Below are 18,006 nucleotides of genomic sequence, written 5' to 3' on the forward strand. Positions count from 1 at the left end.
TTTCATAAAATAGAAAGTGAAATTTGATAAACTAGAAAGTGAAATTTGAAAAATAAAGAATCGTCCATTAATATAAGAAAAATTAGAGAAATCTATTTAGAGATGAAAAATATATTAAATTTTGACAAATTTTGTCAAGTGTGACATATGAACCCATTTTATTGATTCCAATTTAAAAAACAAAAATATAAAGAACAAAATTTGGAAAAATGATTCAGTTGCATTGCTTCTGTCTGGTAAGGAGAAATCCCATTCCCTTTTCCTAGAGATCTTATGTTCTTTCAATAAAACCAAAGCTGAAAAAAAACTCAGGCCAGAACTCTTACTGCCAAACCAAGACAGCACAACTCTGTTTTCACAAATCATATACACATCTATTGCTTGTTATATTAATTTGGTAGAATCTTGACAAGCCAAACATACACAGACAAGAAGGATAATTAGAGGAAGGCAGCATATAATGTTTAGAATTTGCAGCATTTCTTTAGGTTCAAGTTCAAAACTCTCCCTGTCCCAGAGAAATCGGTGTTCATGTTTCTGAAATATATCTGTAGATATGCACATGTTTCTAATGAAGTTCAATCATTGAGTAACAGACAGCTTAGAATATTTTTAACTGAAGTAATGTGCTACATTACACACAAAAGTTATATATAGATAACCATTAACAGCAAAAAAGATTATGGAAGCTCCGTTCATATGCGCCTGTATTCATCTCCAGAGTCCCCAATTACTTTCATTAGGTCTTTCCCTCTTTTGGAAACTTCTTGTATGCTATTTACATCCTCCTCGTCAAGAACAAGTGAAAACACAGCATTGGTGTCATTGATATGTTCTGATAAACCAAGCCGAACACCTATCATTGATCCTGCCACTGCTGGCTGCAGTAGCACATACCATACCATACCAGAAGAATGAAAGAGCATAAGAAATAATGCTGTAGATGATTTGATGAGAACACAAGAAGCAAGAATGTACCTGATCCAATATGTATTTTACAGCAACAGTTGGAATTGAGACACCATGTTTATTGGCTATCTTTTTGAGTGTCTGCAGCAAAACTTGAAACTGACTCCATCCCCCCCAAGCATCCACCATCTGTCATTTTTGTTATAAGATATCAAAAACATGCAGTGTGAGGTAACTTCTAATATTCTAAGCCTTAAATTGTACTTGATTTGACAACTACGCATGTCCCTCAATTAGGCAACTACTAATTCCTTCAGCTTTCTTATATCGTACCCTTTTGTATTTCTGGAGTGAGGGTGTATTTAATGGCGGCCCAGCAAAAGGAATGGCTAAGTTGGTGTCAAGGAATTTTTCAGATAGCAGCCCACCCATTACTGTCCCGTACCTGCATTTGTCCATTATTGTAAAAAAAAAAAAAAGAAAAAAAAAACTGAATTGATGTGGTTTGATTAAAGAATTGCTTATTTTTCTATCATTTGAGGAGCATCTTCATTATGTTATGAATTAATTGGTGATGAACATACGTTATAAGTTTAACTCCTGTAAGTTGACAGAGCTCAGCCATCCTCTGCTGAGGTCGCATGTCAATGATTGAATGTTGGACCTGATGAAGTCACAGCACCCCAGTAACAATCAGATAACGCTTACAGACAAATGTGGTTTTGCAAAAATGCTCAGGAGTTGAATACGTCTTGAGCTTTACCTGATTGCTGACGACAGGGATTTCATTTTCCAGAATTATTTGTAGTCTTTCTGTGTCAAAATTTGTCAAAGCTACAGTCTTAATTTTACCTGCAAACCACTTATTGGAGTAATCAAATCAAGATATGCATAGCACTTTAATAAGAACAACAGACTTAAATATTGCTAACCTTCTTCTTTTAGGTCCGTCAGGTTTTTAAGAGCATCAAGATAACCGGGATTGGAATAGTCCCACCTATTCAAGTATATGCAGAAATTTGTCATTAGAAAAATCATGATACATAAAAAGGAACAAAGAAAGACTTGAACTGTCTCCTAAGTTTATTTTAAGCCAGAACAAGCATGGAATATAGGATTCCAAATTCCTAATTAAAGTTTTGAGTAACAAATTCAGCAATATCAAACATATATAAATTAAAGAGGAAACCTATTATCATATATATATTCAGCACATCCTGTGACACAAAATCCAAGTAAAATAATCAGAAAGGTAAAAAGAAAAATACCAATGGAACTGAAGCATGTCCAAGGAAGATACATCCATTCTCTTTCGTGAAACGTTGATGCTCTCCCTCACAAAGCTACTTGTCATCTTAACTGGTGGTGGCACCCACTTAGTAAGACTGCATTTTATAATATAATGGGTAAGCAGATACTAAAATTCCCTTTCTATTCTCCATGTCAGGTTTCTTATCCATGTAAAAACTAAGGTTCATGTTAACTGTAAATTATATATCATCTGTCAAAGATCAAGTCATAGCCACAAGAATTTATAAGACAACTAAGAGTTAAACTCTGAGTTGTAACTCACCCTCTAATCTGATCCAAGAGCTCTGGTGGGCGTTCTCGGCGAACACGATTGATGAAAATCCCATAAAGATCTTCAGCAGGTCCATCTGCAACAGCAAAGGAATAAAAAACAATGGAAAAGTCACAATCATAAGCAACAGATATATCGGTGGATGACTAATGCCTATATTATAGGCTTTAGCATTAAATTAATCAACCGTTTACAAGTCTAACAAACCATATCTTAACTAGGAAAAGAAAAGCGATTTCCCCATTACATATATCAGCCATATCGAAAGTGGTGAGTCCAGAATCAGCATATTTAAGCATAGCATCAACAGCATTGTCACGTTCAATCTTGCCCCAGCCACCACTGGTCTGCCACATCCCATTCACAACCCTACATATGTCTAATGAATCCTTCCCATTCTTCACTATAATTTTCCTGTTATCCTCAGTTAGTACACATTGCAACGGCTTCAGACAGCGTTTTCTAAATTCAGCATCTTTTCTGGTTTTCAGGTCCAGTGGGTGGAAGGTGAAATTGGTAAAAGAATGGTGCATAACCTCTGCCATTTCAGAACAAGAACCCAAATAACCACAAGCAGAGAGAAGAGACTAGAGAGGACCAAATATAAAGACAGAAAAACAAATGTCATCTCTACAATTCTTATCTGTTTCCCTTTCTCAGCTAAAGAGAACACGTGTCCGTAAACCCCCAAAACCACAGAAATGCATAATTGGGGAAAAGAAAAAAGGGAAGCTGGAATAAGAGTTTACATTAATGGAATCACGTATACATACAGTGATCGGCCATGTCGAAGGTAGTGAGGCCGGCGTCGGCGAGCTTGAGCATGGCCTCAACGGCGTCATCGCGATCAATACGCCCCCACCCGCCACTAGTTTGCCACATCCCATTCAAGACTCGGCAAATCTCCAACGAATCGTTCCCATTCTTAACCGTGACTCGTCGGGACTCGGTTGTTACGACGCAGCATCTGACCGAGTTAGCACCGAGTCGGGCTGACTTAGGGCTAATTGGGGTTGAGGAAGTGGATTTGAATGCGGAGAGGTAGGGGTAAGCATGGTGTAGCGACATTGACATGGCTTCAGGGACAGAAAAAGCGGGAAGCAGAACAGAGCTGGTGAATGAAGATAAGGTGTTTGTCGAATTGGCGCTCAAAATGATGGATTTTGCCTAATGGGCTGGACCTGATTTCTCTCCAAGCCACGCCCAGTTTTTTCATACAGGCCCCATGTCTCTCTCGAACTCTTTTGTTTCCTCTCCGACACAAATTTTTTTTATTACAAATTGAAAAAAAATAAATAAATAAGGAAATTTAGTATAATTATTATTATTATTACTTCCAATATAATTATGACGATTTAGCTAAAAAGTAAAGGGAAAACAATTTATTAATTGTAATCGTAACATAATTAAGGAAATTTAGTTAAAGAAAAAATATACTTTGATTGATTATAATTGTAATATAAATAAGAAAGTCCGATTAACAGTTTAACAAATAAAATTTTGAATTTTTATTTAAGGAAACAAAAATATAATAATAACATAATTAAATAAAAAATTTATACACTTAACTAATGTATTTTTCATGTTGTATCGATATAGAATATATATAATTATAAACTTCTGTTTATAAAAGATTTTTTTTGGTAAAATTAAAAATATGTATATTATTTAAAAAAAACAAATATATGATTTGAATAGAGAAAAATATTTTTTTTTTCTCATTTTTAATGATAAAAAACTGAATGCAACACTATGTCTCAGTCCCAAAAAAAAATAATAATAAATTGCAATACCAAAATTCATTGATAAAAACTACTATCTATATTCAAATATTAAAAACAAAAAGAAATCAATGATCAATACAACGTTAATTTCCAAACTATCAAAGAACTCATGAAAACGAAAAAAAAAAAAAAAACAAATAAAACATGTTAATTGTGTAAAACATGACTTGATAACTAGGAAAGCAATACTTTAATATTGGGAGATTTAAATGTAAAACCTACTTCAATCAACGCAATTATCTTTTAAGTGGACACTTAGAGAGTTTTTTTTTTTCTAAAAAAGGAAAATAAAAGTTAATATTGGCTACTTAAAATATTTATCCAAATAGAAAGGAAAGGAAAAAAAGAAAACAAGAAACCTGAAGATGAGTATTTATTTCTACACTTAATCAATTAAAAGTTTAAATATTATATTAATATATAGACTTATCATTATATTTTTTTTAATATTAAATAACCTGTCAACATTTAATTGGATAAATATATGTAAAATTTTATTTAAATTTATATATAAATAGTTAATTTATAATAATTAAATATAAAATTGATATATTTTATTAAAAAATTATATTTATTGCTGACTGAAATGTTAATTTTGCTTTAAATTTTAAAAAAGTGAAAAAGTTACTCTTCTCCTAATTAGAAAAATTTAAAGTATTTGAAATCCTTTAATCGAACAAATCTTAAGAAAATTACTAAAAGGGACCGAGAAAATACCTGAAGAATATATGTATTCAAGTCCAACCCGGAGACGTAGTCGGATCAAACCAGCTCAACCCAAATCCTAAAAATTGACCCAAATGATTTTAGGCCGGGTACCCTAGCACCGCATGCACAGAGAGTCCCTCGTGATTCACAACCCTAAAGTGGATTAAAAACGAAACATCAATGAAATTTCTCTAAAAATATATACATAAAAATTTAATGAGTCAAAGAAAAGTATAATTGGTGAATTTTTAAAGTATAAAATTTTAGCAAATATGATGTGGCTTTTTGGCTTGCTAAAAAGGGCAAATGAAATGACATCTCACCTCACCTACACCCCTATTGGTCAAGTTCAACTTATTACTAGAAAAATACTCTACAAATTAAACAGAGACTCAGTTATTTCATCTTTACTTTTATTTGGGATTTGGGAAACTTCATTAAAAAAAAGAATATTAATTATCAAATGAAAATAAAAATGGGCAATTGTTTTTTTTTTTTTTGTTTCAAAATAAGCTTGAAGATGAGGAGCACAAGTGAATAAAGAGGAATGTTAATTAAAAACTGCAATAGCAATTGATTCCATCAAGACTAAAAACTTCTGCTGCTCTTGTGGTCCACTCTTTAATTTATTTCTAAAAATAGCTACCTGCTATATTTATATACGAAGTAAATGCCCTTGTCTAAAAATATCCCGTATGGCTAAACCTTATTACTATATAGTCTACCTTGATTAACTAATTTATTTAATGTATAATATTGGTCAGGGACAGAGCGAGGGTTGAGCAAGGGGCACGTGCCGTATCAGCGACCGGAAAATGCTTTGAAGGGATGAAGGTAGCGCAGTGGCGCAACCGGTGGTGCCGCAGCAGTATAGTTGCAGTCGGTGGTGCCCTACTAAAGAGAAGCTCCTGGCTCTGCTATTGATATTGATAATATATTTTTTTTTTCAGCAAGCAATGCTTATAGTATATATATTCCATTAGATGTTGGCTTTTAGTGTAAAATTAATTAATTTATTTTATGGGTTAATTGAATTCAACATGGCAGCGATCAATAATGCTATCAATTTAAGAAACATATATAGAATACTTAACAGAAAAAGATACCTGATTCTGACATTTATCATTTAATAATAAAATTTTCTAATTGTCAACTACTGTACACAAAATAGTTTAAAATTTTCCAAAATATATATTAAATTTATTATAATTAATTTTTTTTTTTACAATTTGCTATAATTATTTTAAGGATTAACAATTAAACTTTTTAATTATAATCCAAAATTGAATGTGCATGTGATGAGATGGATAAGCATAACATGATATAGGTGAAAAGAATATGGGAAGAGTACAATATATTAAATTTAATTTAATTTAGATGAGTAATTAAAATAATAAAAACAAGGTCAGGAATTAATTTATTGAAGATAAATAAAATATGCAAATCATGGGGCGGTACCTAGTTTTATCGTGTCCATGGATTTCTATTTTCTACTTTAAAACACCAGCTTCTTTAATGAAGAGCATGTGAGTTAGTTTCTCTAGAACTACAATCATGTGGCCTTCCATAATCATTATCTTCCTTTTCATTAACGTTTAATTCATTAATTTTAACTTAATCAATCAATCCCACCAACACACAACTAATAAATAATTATATATCAACAAATTTTTAATAAGCTTTAATTTATCTATTCAAAGAGCTGGAGAAATTCATCCACAAACAACGTTGAAAATCAAACAATTTTTTAATATAGGTTTTCATACTCTTTATATGAGCCAAGACTCATATTTCGTAGACAATTCTCTCTTAATTAATTTTTTAGATTAATTTTTAAATAAATTAGGTCTGATCTAAAACAGAAATTATATTTTTTAATATATATAAAAAAATAAAATAAATAAAAATTATAAAAAAAGTAAAATTTTAAATAAAAATTCAGTAATAGTTAAATTAAATGTTGTTATCAAAATTTTTATATCATCACTGAATATTAATGTATATTGAAAATAGATATTTAACTGAACTAATATTAATATGAAAATTATATTTAAAATTACAAAAAAAAAGAGTATAATTTTACTTAATAAAACTGAAATTGTATTTATAAACCGTGAATTTTACATTTGCAGTATTTAAAAACTTGCCCAATTTCACAGAATTCAAAAGAGGCAATAATACTGCTACTTGATAAAGAAAGGGAGCTGTTCTTAGTAACATGTACAGAAAGCTTGCCTTTTTTTTTTTTGACCCATTAGATATCATCACACTTATTTACATGGCATAGCTATATATGCATGATCTAACTAATATTATATATGGTGGCCGTGGTGGTGGTGGTTCGTCGAGGACTCTCTTTCTTGGATCAAAACTGGCAAGCCACCTCTCACGGTGGCTGTAAGACCCGGGGAAAATCTCGGTGGCTGATCCGGATCCACAACCCGAACATTGAAGGACCTAATCATTTGCAGAGCTACACTTTTCATCTCAACTAATGCCATTTCCTTTCCCAAACAAACTCTAAATCCAGCGTGGAAAACTGGGTATTTGTATGAGTTTTCTGCAACAAAAACCCCATTTTTTAACCATCTTTCGGGTTTGAATTCGAGACAATCCGGACCCCAAACCCGCTCCATTCGACCCATTGCATATTGGTGATATGTTACTCTAGTGCCTTTTGTTACAAATGTATCATCAGGCAATATATCATCTTCTTCAGCAAACTTGGAATCAAATTGAACAGATGGGTATAATCTTAAACTCTCATATATGGCTGCATTTAGATAATGCATGCCTCGCAATTGCTCATAGCTGATGTTCTCTTGACTCGGCCCTATGATTCGTTCAGACTCATCTCGAATTGCTGATTCAACTTCTGGGTGCTGTGACAGCAGCCAGAAGAAACTTGTTAGCCCTGAGGCAACTGTGTCACGACCAGCCAAGAGAAAGCTAATGACAATATCACGAAGATACTTATCATCGTTGATGGATCCCATGAATCTTGATAAAAGATCTTTCTTATCGGTGAAGCCTACTTTTCTCCGGTGATTGATCAATTCTTCTGCGAGTTCATCAACATATTTTATAGCCTCTTTGAGTTTCTTTTCCGATCCTAAATTTAGTAGCCTTTTGATCTTCCAAATAATCGGCGATGGTGCTGCAGCTCTCTCTGCAGACAACTTTGACGCAGTATCAAAAGCAAGAGCGAATTCTGAAATGGGCAGAGATAGCCGAAGGCATCCGGGGTCTAAACCGAAGGAAAATTTGCAAATAGTATCGAAAGAAAATCTTCTAAACACATCTTGCAAATCCAAAGCTTGATTTTTATCAGCATTTGATGACAAGAGAGGAATCAACCTTCCTCGGATCTCACTCATAATAAGCTCAAAAGCATAAATCCTTATAGACACACTACCGAGCTCTAAACTGGCCATTTTCCTTTGAAACCTCCAAGAATCACCATCAACATTGAAAATACCTCGACCCAGAAGATCACCCAAGAGAGCAGAGAAAGGTTTCCCTTTTGGGTAGTTGTCAAAATTTGTCTTGAGTATATACTCAACGTTTTCTGGGTTGGAGGTGATGACATTGCCGAGAACGTGGAGATGAATCGTTCCGGTGGGAGATTTCCGAAGAAGATGAGTATACCAATCGCAGAGATTGGCGAAATCTTTGGTCCAGCTCGCAGTGAGATAGCTCTTGCAGACCTCACAGTTACACCATGGCTTAAGCCTGAACACAAAGACGAGCAAAGAGAAGAAAGAAAACAAGAAAGTAAACCCAAAGAAAAGCAAAGAAAAAACACTGGAAATGGACTCCAACCACAGGGATGAAGCATTCATCAACTCCATTGATGAAAAGAAAGGTAAAGAAAATAAGAGAGGGGAAGGTGAAGAAGGTGACTGTGATGGGTTAGTGAGGGCTGCGTCATATATAGAGACGAAGGTATCAGTTATTTCTTTTTCATTAGTGAATTTTTTTGGTAATTAATTTTTATTATTTTATTATATACATGGAGGAAATATTATTCAGGTGCATGAATTACACGTGCCGAAACTTGAATAATATGTCCAATATCATGTGTTATAGCTAAAGGCATTCAAACACGTGCTATTTTGTCTCTCTTTGGCTACCGTATTGGCCCGACAAGTTGTCTCTGCTTTCTTCCTCCGCCACTTGATGTCGGCTCTGAGACGGCGTAACCACCAATTTGCCAACCACTAACGGAAGTTGGCGCTGGCTTCTATCTTATTTTGGGAGCGGGACCCACAAATAAGGTCAAAACTGTCATTTATCATTATTATTATTATTGATTTTTCATATAATTAATTCTAAACGGGAACTTTAACTTAGACTTCGCAGCTATAAAGGCGACTTCCATACCACTGGTCCAGCAACTCGCCAACTAATTTTGAGCCAATAATTTTATTTAAATTCAGGTTTCAATCACGAGTTTAATTTAATTCAAGTTTTAACAACATTATTATTATTTCAACATTATAACAACATTACAACATTGAACTAGGAGAAGTTGAAAAGTCTTCTCTGTTTGGGAGGCTTCGTCTTGTCTTCTGTGATAAAGTTTCCTTTGATTTGTTATTTTTTTTAGAATTTCTTCATGGCAACTGATGAAGACGCGGTGTCAGTGGAGATGGCAAGTTTATCTGTTGACGGCGAGGCAAATGATGATGACGGCTTAGTTTTCGAGGTTGATGATGGCGTATTCGGCCAGGAAGATCCCTCATTGTGTCTAGTGGGTTATTTTCTAACTAATCGACCTATAAATTTCAACGCCATGGAACACACTTTGGTTGCTCTATGGCAACCTTTTGAGCAAGTTTCTGTTCGGAGAGAGGAGGGTGATTTGTATGTGTTTCAGTTCTATCATGCTATTGATGTGCAATGGGTTTTGGATATGCGTCCGTGTACCTTCAACAATCATCTCCTTATTCTTGAAAAGTTGGAGGGCTTCTCCCATCCAACTGAGGTTCCCCTTACACATGTTCCGTTCTGGATTCAGGTGCATGGTCTACAGCCAGATTTCTTCTCTGAACGGGTGGTGGCCTGCATAGGTAATGAACTGGGAGTGTTCTTGGCGTCCGATCCTTATAATTTTCTTGGACTACGAAAATCGTATGTTCGGCTCCGCTATTATCACGACCTCTCCAAACCCATTCATAAGTCATTGAGAATGCGAAAAAGTGATGGTGCATGGTTTAATGTAACCTTTGTTTATGAAAGGGCTCCCAACTTACTGTTTCATTTGTGGACTTTTTGACCATACAGAGAGATTTTATCGCGAGCTTTTGAATCTTGGGAATGCTCCTGTGGTTCATAAGTTCGGTCCTGAATTACGTGCAAACTATCGACGTCCTCAAAGCCATGGAAGCAGGTGATTGAAGGGAGGAGGGGGAGAAAACAGCAGCCAAGGTCCATCGGGCATCATTTTTTATAATTCTGTCACCACCAAATCCGGTGGACAATGATGATCGTGATATGGACAGGATTCGTGAGGACTCTTTGAATTCATTTTCTATTGTTGGGGAGGAGGTTGCTAGGGGTTTGGAAGCTGGTGTTACTATTGTCGACCCTAAAAGACGACGTACGGGCCTTGAAAACAAGAATTCCAATGGGGAGAAGCCCACAATGGATCAGGGATTAAGTGGTGGTTGTAGCAATCAGTCAAAAAATGGAATAGCGGCGGGCCCTGGAGTTCAGGCCCGTCGATCACAATGAATTGTATTAGTTGGAACTGTCGTGGGCTTGGCAACCCACGAGCAGTTTAGGTCCTGAAAGAGATGGTTAGAGTTAAGAGGCCAAATTTTCTTTTCCTAATTGAAACTTTATATTGTTCTGCTCGGGTGAATGAAATAAAAGACTTGTTGGTTTATGATGGTTTCTTCAGTGTGGATTGCTTGAGTCGTAGTAGGGGTCTGGCTTTACTGTGGAGATCGGTTTCTTCTATTACTCTTCTTAGCTCATCGGAACAACATATTGACACCGAATTTTTTATTGAAGGGGTTGGTAATTGGCACTTGACAGGCTATTATGGCGAGGCTAATCGGGACTTTCGTCATTTATTTTGGCAACTGTAACGACCCAAAAATCGGACCGCTACCGGCGCTAGGATCTAGATCGGCTTAAGGCCGCCGGGACCCGTAGCAAGCCTAACATACCTCCTGTATACTTGTTAAATCCCATACATGATCATACAAATACATAAAACTTTAAACTTTTTCTTTCATTTACCAAGCTTAATCTGTGCATGCACAAACTCATAACCATAAAACTCCACACTGGAGCCCTCATCAAATGCTCCAATGGGGTAACATATCGTACATTAAGCTTGGTTTACATAAACATCATTAAAACATTTCATTAAAAAGATCATGTACCAGAAAGGGATTAACATACACTAGGACCAAGCACAATTTTATCCTCAATACAATTCTTTACATTACATCACATTATAACATTTTACAATACATGTCCACAACTAACTATTACATAAAACATGACTTATAATCCTGGTGACTTCCTAGTCTAGCCCTGTAACATCCTCAAACACATAGCTAGAGCAGTGACATCACTAGGTAGGGCTAGGCTATTTCACTACTAGAGTAAGTGGCCTTAGGGAATGTGCTAGCATAACGCTAAACTGCTAATAACTGAATCATAGAAAATTCAAATAAAGAAACAGACGTATTCAGAAATAAAGCAGACAGTGTGATTAGCGAGTCGGGAACGAGTCACTTTCGAAAGGTGCTTAGGGTTTTCCGACGTGCTTGCTTGGTGCTTGTTTAGAAAATGTGCAATAAAGGAAAAAGAAGATGTTTTTATTCTGTTTATCTGTAAACGTGAACTTGTTTACGCTATTTTGTTATTTGTTGTTATCACCCACTGAGCCTTAGCTCAGCGTGTTGGTTTTTACCTCACGCAGGTTGTAGATAAAGTAGGCACGCGAAGTTCATCAAAGGTCTACATCAGATATCAAGGCCATTATCATAGCTGGTTCTTTTGAGTCTCTGAGTCATAGTACAGTTTTATTTTGGCATGTACATATTAAATAGAGTGAGTTGTAAAGATTATGTAATCAAAAATAGTAAGATATCAAATGACAGTTGTTAGTGTAATTATAAGTGTGATGTTCATATGTATTACAGGTTAAAGTGCTAATGAAACAGAGGAAATTCTGCCGAAAAATTTTGGTTTAGAAATCTCACATTTATTTTAATCACTTGATGAAAGTTACATGCATTACCTAAAAACTTGGTATTTACAGATAAAAGAAATTGTTTAGTCCTGATATATCTAAAAAGGTATAGTTTGTGACATTCATTGCTCTATCTACTCTTTGATAGGGTAAGGGGTGTTACAAGCCCGCACCTGCAAACCTAGGGGGTTAAGGGAAAGGGGTGAACTACTAGAGCACAGTGAGCAGAATAGTAAAATATTATATTGAAATTCATGCTTTCATGAAATGCATCACATCACAAACAGATCACATTAAGGATGAACTTGTCACCAATAGCCCTTTACATATCCAATAGTGCCAGAACGTAGAATGGGTCCTGGTCTTTCCCTTACATAACATATCATAACATTCCAATGTGCCAGGGACGTAGAATGGGTCTTCCTGGACTTCCATACCATATCATCATCATATCATATCATACCATATAAGGGCTAATGGATCATTCAATGTTCATCCACATCAATATCATATTATGCAATGCAACATATTCGTGAATTCTAATGCAAACAACCTAATACATCTCATGGCATTCGTGATGCATGAACATGCTCAAAATTTATTTATTTACTTTGCAATATAAAGAGTCATTCTACTCACCTCAGGCTAGCTCTGAAAAGACTCTGAAGCAGCTATCTCACTGCTGGGGTCCTTGGTTCCTCGGGTCCGAACCTACACAGGTGGACTCAAATGAGGGACCAAACATAGACTAACATGACTCTAAACAACTCCCCAAAAACCCCCTAAAATATCATAAAACAATCATAGAAATTATGCAAAGGAAGGCTAAACAGGGCACTTTCGGCGACAGGTTCGGCGGCCAAAAATCCCTCCAGAGCCGAAACTCAGCCACTTTCGGCGGCCGAAAGTCCCTTCCAGAGACGAAACTTATGCATGTTCGGCGGCACCTTCGGCGGCCGAAACTCCCCTCCAGAGCCAAAAGTCCAACTTTCGGGGGTAGGGTTCGGCAGTCAAAATCTTGCCTCCACAGGCAGGTTCGGCGGCCGAAAGTCCTTCGGCGGCCGAAAGTCCTTCGGCTGCTGAACCTGAGTTCTTCCAAAGTGGCAGAACTCAGCCTCCTTATGCATATTTTGCCTCCCAAACCTTTCAAACATGCTTTTAGCTATTCTACAACATGCATACTCATGCAAACAAGCATATAAGGGTCTCACACTCTCCTAAACCCCCACAACAACACATATAGCAACTCATACACCATACATTACACATATTTTCAACAAAACTCACATGAACTCTAACAACAAACAACTAGCTTAAACATGCATTTCTACCCCATAAACTTTCATAAAACTTGCTTAGAACATCGAAGAAGGTGAGGATCGACGCTTACCTTTTGAAGATCGAGAGAAAACGTGATCCAACTTGGAGATTTGGGGAAAATGGGTTCCGGAGGTCTCCAAGCTTCCAAACTTCGATCTTTGCTCAAAAACTTCAAAAACAAGTTAAAACTTGTTAGAAACTTGTAGGATTTGAAGGAAAACCTCAAAACCAACCATGGGAGGGCATGAACTCACCGTTGATCGAAAATAGGGGAGAAAACTAACTCATTTTCGGCCATGGGGCCTTTTATAGGTGGCTGGCCAGACCACCTTCGAAAGCCAAAGGTGACTCCAAAACTCCACCAAGTTCGGCGGCCGAACATGAGGTTCGGCGGTCGAACCTGGATTTTCCTCTATGGTCATTTTCATTCAAAACTCAATTTCTTTCTTACTTAAAACCTTAAAACACTTGAAAACATTTTATAAAAATATTATTCTACCCTTCTAGAGGTTTCCGACATCCGAGATTTCACCGGACGGTAGAAATTTCGATACTGGAGTCTAGCCGGGTATTACAGCAACGGTTGCGTATACTGGCATCTCATCATGAAGCACCCTGGGTGTGTCTAGGTGATTTCAATGATATTCTATCGCCTTCTGAAAAGCGAGGTGGTCGTCCTCAACCTTCACGTTTGATCAATGGCTTTCGGGATGCACTTTGTGATTCTGGTCTTATTGAATTCCCCATGACGGGATATCCTTTTACATGGGAGCATGGAAGAAATAGTGATGGCTGGGTGGAATCTAGGTTGGACCGTGTTTTTACTAATATTCAGTGGCGTACCAGGTTTTCTAATTCTACTGCTGAAGTGTTGGGCTCCTCTACTTCAGACCATTTGCCTATTCTTCTTGCTGTCAAATGCTTTGTGGATCAACACCATGCTCATCTTTTTCGGTTTGAAAATAGTGGCTTCGTGAGGCAGGTTGTCGGACCCTAATTTTGGATATTTGGCAACTCTCTCCAGATATGGTTGAGGGTAAGCTTATGGCCTGTCGTACTGCTTTGAAATCGTGGGGCACGAATCTTAGACTTCTGCATAAAGCTGAGATGGACGAGAGTCTTGCTATTATGGCCCGTCTACGCGGCTCTCGTCTACAGGTGCATATGGATGAGTTTTTACGAGCCAAATCCCGTTTCTTTCATCTTTTAAATCTCCGTGAGATCTTCTGGAAGCAACGTGCCAAGCAATTTTGGCTTAAAGAGGGTGATGCTAATACTCGATTTTTCCACAGTGCTACTTTTGCTCGGAAATGGAAAAATACAATTGTTAAACTGCTGGATGACTCGAACGTGTGGCATGATAAGAATTCGGGTCTGGAGAAGGTGATGTCTGGATATTTTACGTCTCTCTTTACTTCTCATGATTGTAATTCTGAACCAGTTTTGCAGTGTGTTCCGTTATTGGTGTCACATGATCAGAATGCATCTCTTTTAGCTCCTTACAGTTGTGACGAGGTAAAATCTGCAGCTTTTTCTATGAAAATTGATAAATCTCCTAGGTTAGATGGTTTCAATCCTGATTTTTTCCAGCATTATTGGGATATTATTGGTGGGGATGTGTCTCATTTTTGTATTGATTGCTTGCATTCAGGGTCTCTCCCCTCGAAATTGAATGAGACTGCTTTAGTTTTGATACCTAAGAAGGGTGTCCCTGAGCGAATGAGTGATTTGCGTCCTATTGCCCTCTGTAATGTGGTTTATAAGATCATGACTAAGATGATAGTTAACCGGCTTAAGTCCATCTTGTCGTCTATTGTCTCGGAAAGCGAGAGCGCTTTTATTTCTGGGCGCAACATTCAGGATAATATAATCTTAGCTTTTGAGGCTATGCATGGATTTAATATGTTTCATCGAAAGAAAGAGTTATCTGGGGCCCTTAAAATGGACATCAGCAAAGCCTATGATAGGCTGGAGTGGGATTTCATTCGTGACATGCTCATCCGTATGGGGTTTGCGCAGCGATGGGTTGCTTTGGTGTTTTCTTGTATCTCCACTGTTCGTTATTGGATTCTGCATGATGGCAGGGAAATCGGCCCTATCTTACCGACGAGGGGACGGAGGCAAGGAGATCCCTTGTCACCTGATTTATTCATTCTTTGTGCTGAGGGGCTATCCCGCCTTCTGCAAGACAGTATAAACCGTGGCAGTCTTCATGGGTTCAGGATATCACGGGGTGGCCCGCAGATCTCCCATCTTTTTTTCGCGGATGATAGCTTGATTTTCTTCAGAGCAAATGTTCAAGAGGCGTTGGAGCTCAAGCGTATTCTTCGCATCTATGAGAACGCATCTGGACAATTGGTTAACTTTCAAAAATCATCTATTTCTTTCAGCAAGTATACTCCTGTGGCTCTTCGGGATTCTATCTGTTCTGTGCTTCAGGTTGAGGAGAAGCCGGATTTGGGTAATTATTTGGGACTCCCTTCTCATGTTGGTAGTAACAAGAGGGAAGTGTTCAGTTTTGTTAAGGATCGTTTGTGGAAGCGGCTGAATTCATGGAAGTATCGTGCGCTGTCCCAAGTAGGTAAAGAGGTCCTTTTGAAAATAATCCTCCAAGCTTTGCCAAACTATGTTATGAGTTTGTTTTTACTGCCTCGGACTTTATGTGCTGATTTGCAGCGTATGATGACCCAGTATTGGTGGAGTAAGGGTGTTGATCAAAATCGTGGTATTCACTGACTGGGTTGGCATAGAATGGCGAAGCACAGACTAGACGGCGGGTTAGGGTTTAAATCGATCCATGAGTTTAACTTAGCCATACTTGGTAAGCAGGGTTGGAACATTATTACCAGGCCTCATTCTTTAGTGGCCTGCGTTCTTAAGGCTCGTTATTTTTCGACAATGTCTTTTTTTAAAGCTTCTTTGGGCCACAATCCTAGCTTTTTGTGGCGTAGTATATGGGCGACTCGAAGTCTAGTTAAAGCTGGTGCTTATTGGTGAATTGGGAATGGCAGGTCAGTTTCTATTTGGTCTCACTCTTGGTTGAAAGAGGCGCCCGACTCATTGGTTTCTACACCCCCTCCTCCGAACTGTACTCTTTATGTTGTTGCAGATCTTATGATCGGCCATAGATGGAATAAGAGTTTAATAGCTCAGTTGTTCAATGACAGAGATAGGAGTTGTATTTTGAACATCCCTCTAAGTCTTTCTTCGCACCTAGATGTGTGGTGCTGGAAGTTTGCGTCCAAAGGTCACTATTCTGTCAAGAGTGCTTACAGATTTCTGGTTGCTGGGTTTTGACAGAGGGAAGGTAGTGAGATATAGAGTCGCTTTTGGAAGACGAAGGTGCCTCCTAAAGTTCTTAATTTCTGCTGGCGTGCTTTAGTTAATGTTGTTCCTTACCTCTCTTTGCTTCAGTCCAGGAGAGTTCCGGTTGATTCGATGTGTCCGTTGTGTCATGAGGCTCCTAAGACTGTCTTGCATATTCTTGTTCAATGTCCTTTTGCCCGCAGTTGCTGGTTGAGTTCGCCTTTGGGTTGGCCTGCATTCTCCGCTGCCTCTCTTAGGGAGTGGTTCTCTTTAGCCTTCCTTACTGCTTCTGCGGAGAATGCTTCCCTTATTCTAATGATATGTTGGGCTTTGTGGCATAACAGAAATAATGTTGTTTGGAAAGTTCAGGATCGAACTACGAGTGGTGTGTTCTTCATGGCACTGAATTTTTTGCAGCAATGGAGAGGGCCTGTTCTGATTCTACCAGCTGCACCAATATTGTATTGGCTTTGACTGTCTAGTCTCCTCCACCGCAGGGTTGGATTAAGGTTAATATTGATGCCTCTTTAAACTCGCAATGAAGTTCACTAGGCTTCGGCTGTGTAGTCCGAGATGCTAATGGTAGATTTATGGCGGCTAAAGCAGGCTTTTTTTGCAGTCAGATGGAGGTTAAGTGTGCTGAGGCAATGGCTTTTCGAGAGGCGTTGAGTTGGATTAAAGAGTGCAGATGGGATCAAGTTCTTTTTGAATCGGATGCTCAGGTTCTTGTTGTGTCCATTAACAGTGTTTCGTTAGATGATTTATAACCTTTTGGTATTTTGGTTCAAGATTGTAAATTACTTCTATCCAGTTATGAAGAAGCAATATGTGGTTTTATTCACAGGTCTGCGAATGATGTCGCTTATGTTCTAGCAACATCGGCTCATTCTGAGTCAGGTCAAGGAGTTTGGGTTCATGTCCCTCCTCCTCATATAGTTTCTTTGAACGCTTTGAATTAATGATATTTCTCTCCTTTTCAAAAAAAAAAATTTAATTTTTCAAATTTTTTAATAAAAAATTTGATGTAAAATAAATAAATAAATTTCTACTTGATTTAAATTAGATTAATTTCATCTCGCCTTTGAGACTCTAACATTTAACGTTTAAATGATTTATCTTAAATCATATCATATTTTCTTGTTTGTAATGATAATTTATTTATTAGTTTATTAATATATTTTTAT

At 37.2% G+C, this 18,006-nt stretch overlaps 3 protein-coding genes across 4 annotated transcripts; 1 reads left to right on the forward strand and 2 right to left on the reverse strand.

Moving 5' to 3' along the window:
* Positions 1 to 585: 585 nt before the first annotated feature.
* LOC110625904 (flagellar radial spoke protein 5) lies at positions 586 to 3,627 on the reverse strand. 2 transcript variants are annotated; one of them, XM_043961551.1, is made up of 10 exons: positions 3,265 to 3,396; positions 2,739 to 3,029; positions 2,483 to 2,567; positions 2,178 to 2,294; positions 1,842 to 1,906; positions 1,673 to 1,761; positions 1,494 to 1,573; positions 1,243 to 1,354; positions 979 to 1,098; positions 586 to 881 (listed from the first exon to the last, which is right to left on the reverse strand). In XM_043961551.1, the coding sequence occupies exons 2-10, from the start codon at positions 3,022 to 3,024 to the stop codon at positions 696 to 698; spliced, it is 1,140 nt and encodes a 379-aa protein (XP_043817486.1). In that variant the 5' UTR covers positions 3,025 to 3,029; positions 3,265 to 3,396; the 3' UTR covers positions 586 to 695. The 2 variants fall into 2 exon arrangements, with proteins under 2 accessions (XP_043817486.1, XP_021627287.1); XM_021771595.2 differs by lacking the exon at positions 2,739 to 3,029 and having other exon boundaries at positions 3,265 to 3,627.
* Positions 3,628 to 7,108: 3,481 nt separating this feature from the next.
* LOC110626190 (cytochrome P450 94C1) lies at positions 7,109 to 8,921 on the reverse strand. Its single transcript, XM_021771972.2, has one exon. It carries the CDS (start codon positions 8,832 to 8,834, stop codon positions 7,296 to 7,298), a length of 1,539 nt encoding a protein of 512 aa, XP_021627664.1. The 5' UTR covers positions 8,835 to 8,921; the 3' UTR covers positions 7,109 to 7,295.
* A 7,346-nt stretch (positions 8,922 to 16,267) lies between these two features.
* LOC110625723 lies at positions 16,268 to 17,589 on the forward strand. Its single transcript, XM_021771351.1, has 4 exons — positions 16,268 to 16,416; positions 16,528 to 16,798; positions 16,931 to 17,283; positions 17,367 to 17,589. Exons 1-4 carry the CDS (start codon positions 16,268 to 16,270, stop codon positions 17,587 to 17,589), a joined length of 996 nt encoding a protein of 331 aa, XP_021627043.1.
* The last annotated feature ends 417 nt before the right edge of the window (positions 17,590 to 18,006 follow it).

The sequence above is a fragment of the Manihot esculenta genome, chromosome 11 (genome assembly GCF_001659605.2).
Source record: "Manihot esculenta cultivar AM560-2 chromosome 11, M.esculenta_v8, whole genome shotgun sequence".
NCBI classification, from domain to species: Eukaryota; Viridiplantae; Streptophyta; class Magnoliopsida; order Malpighiales; family Euphorbiaceae; genus Manihot; species Manihot esculenta.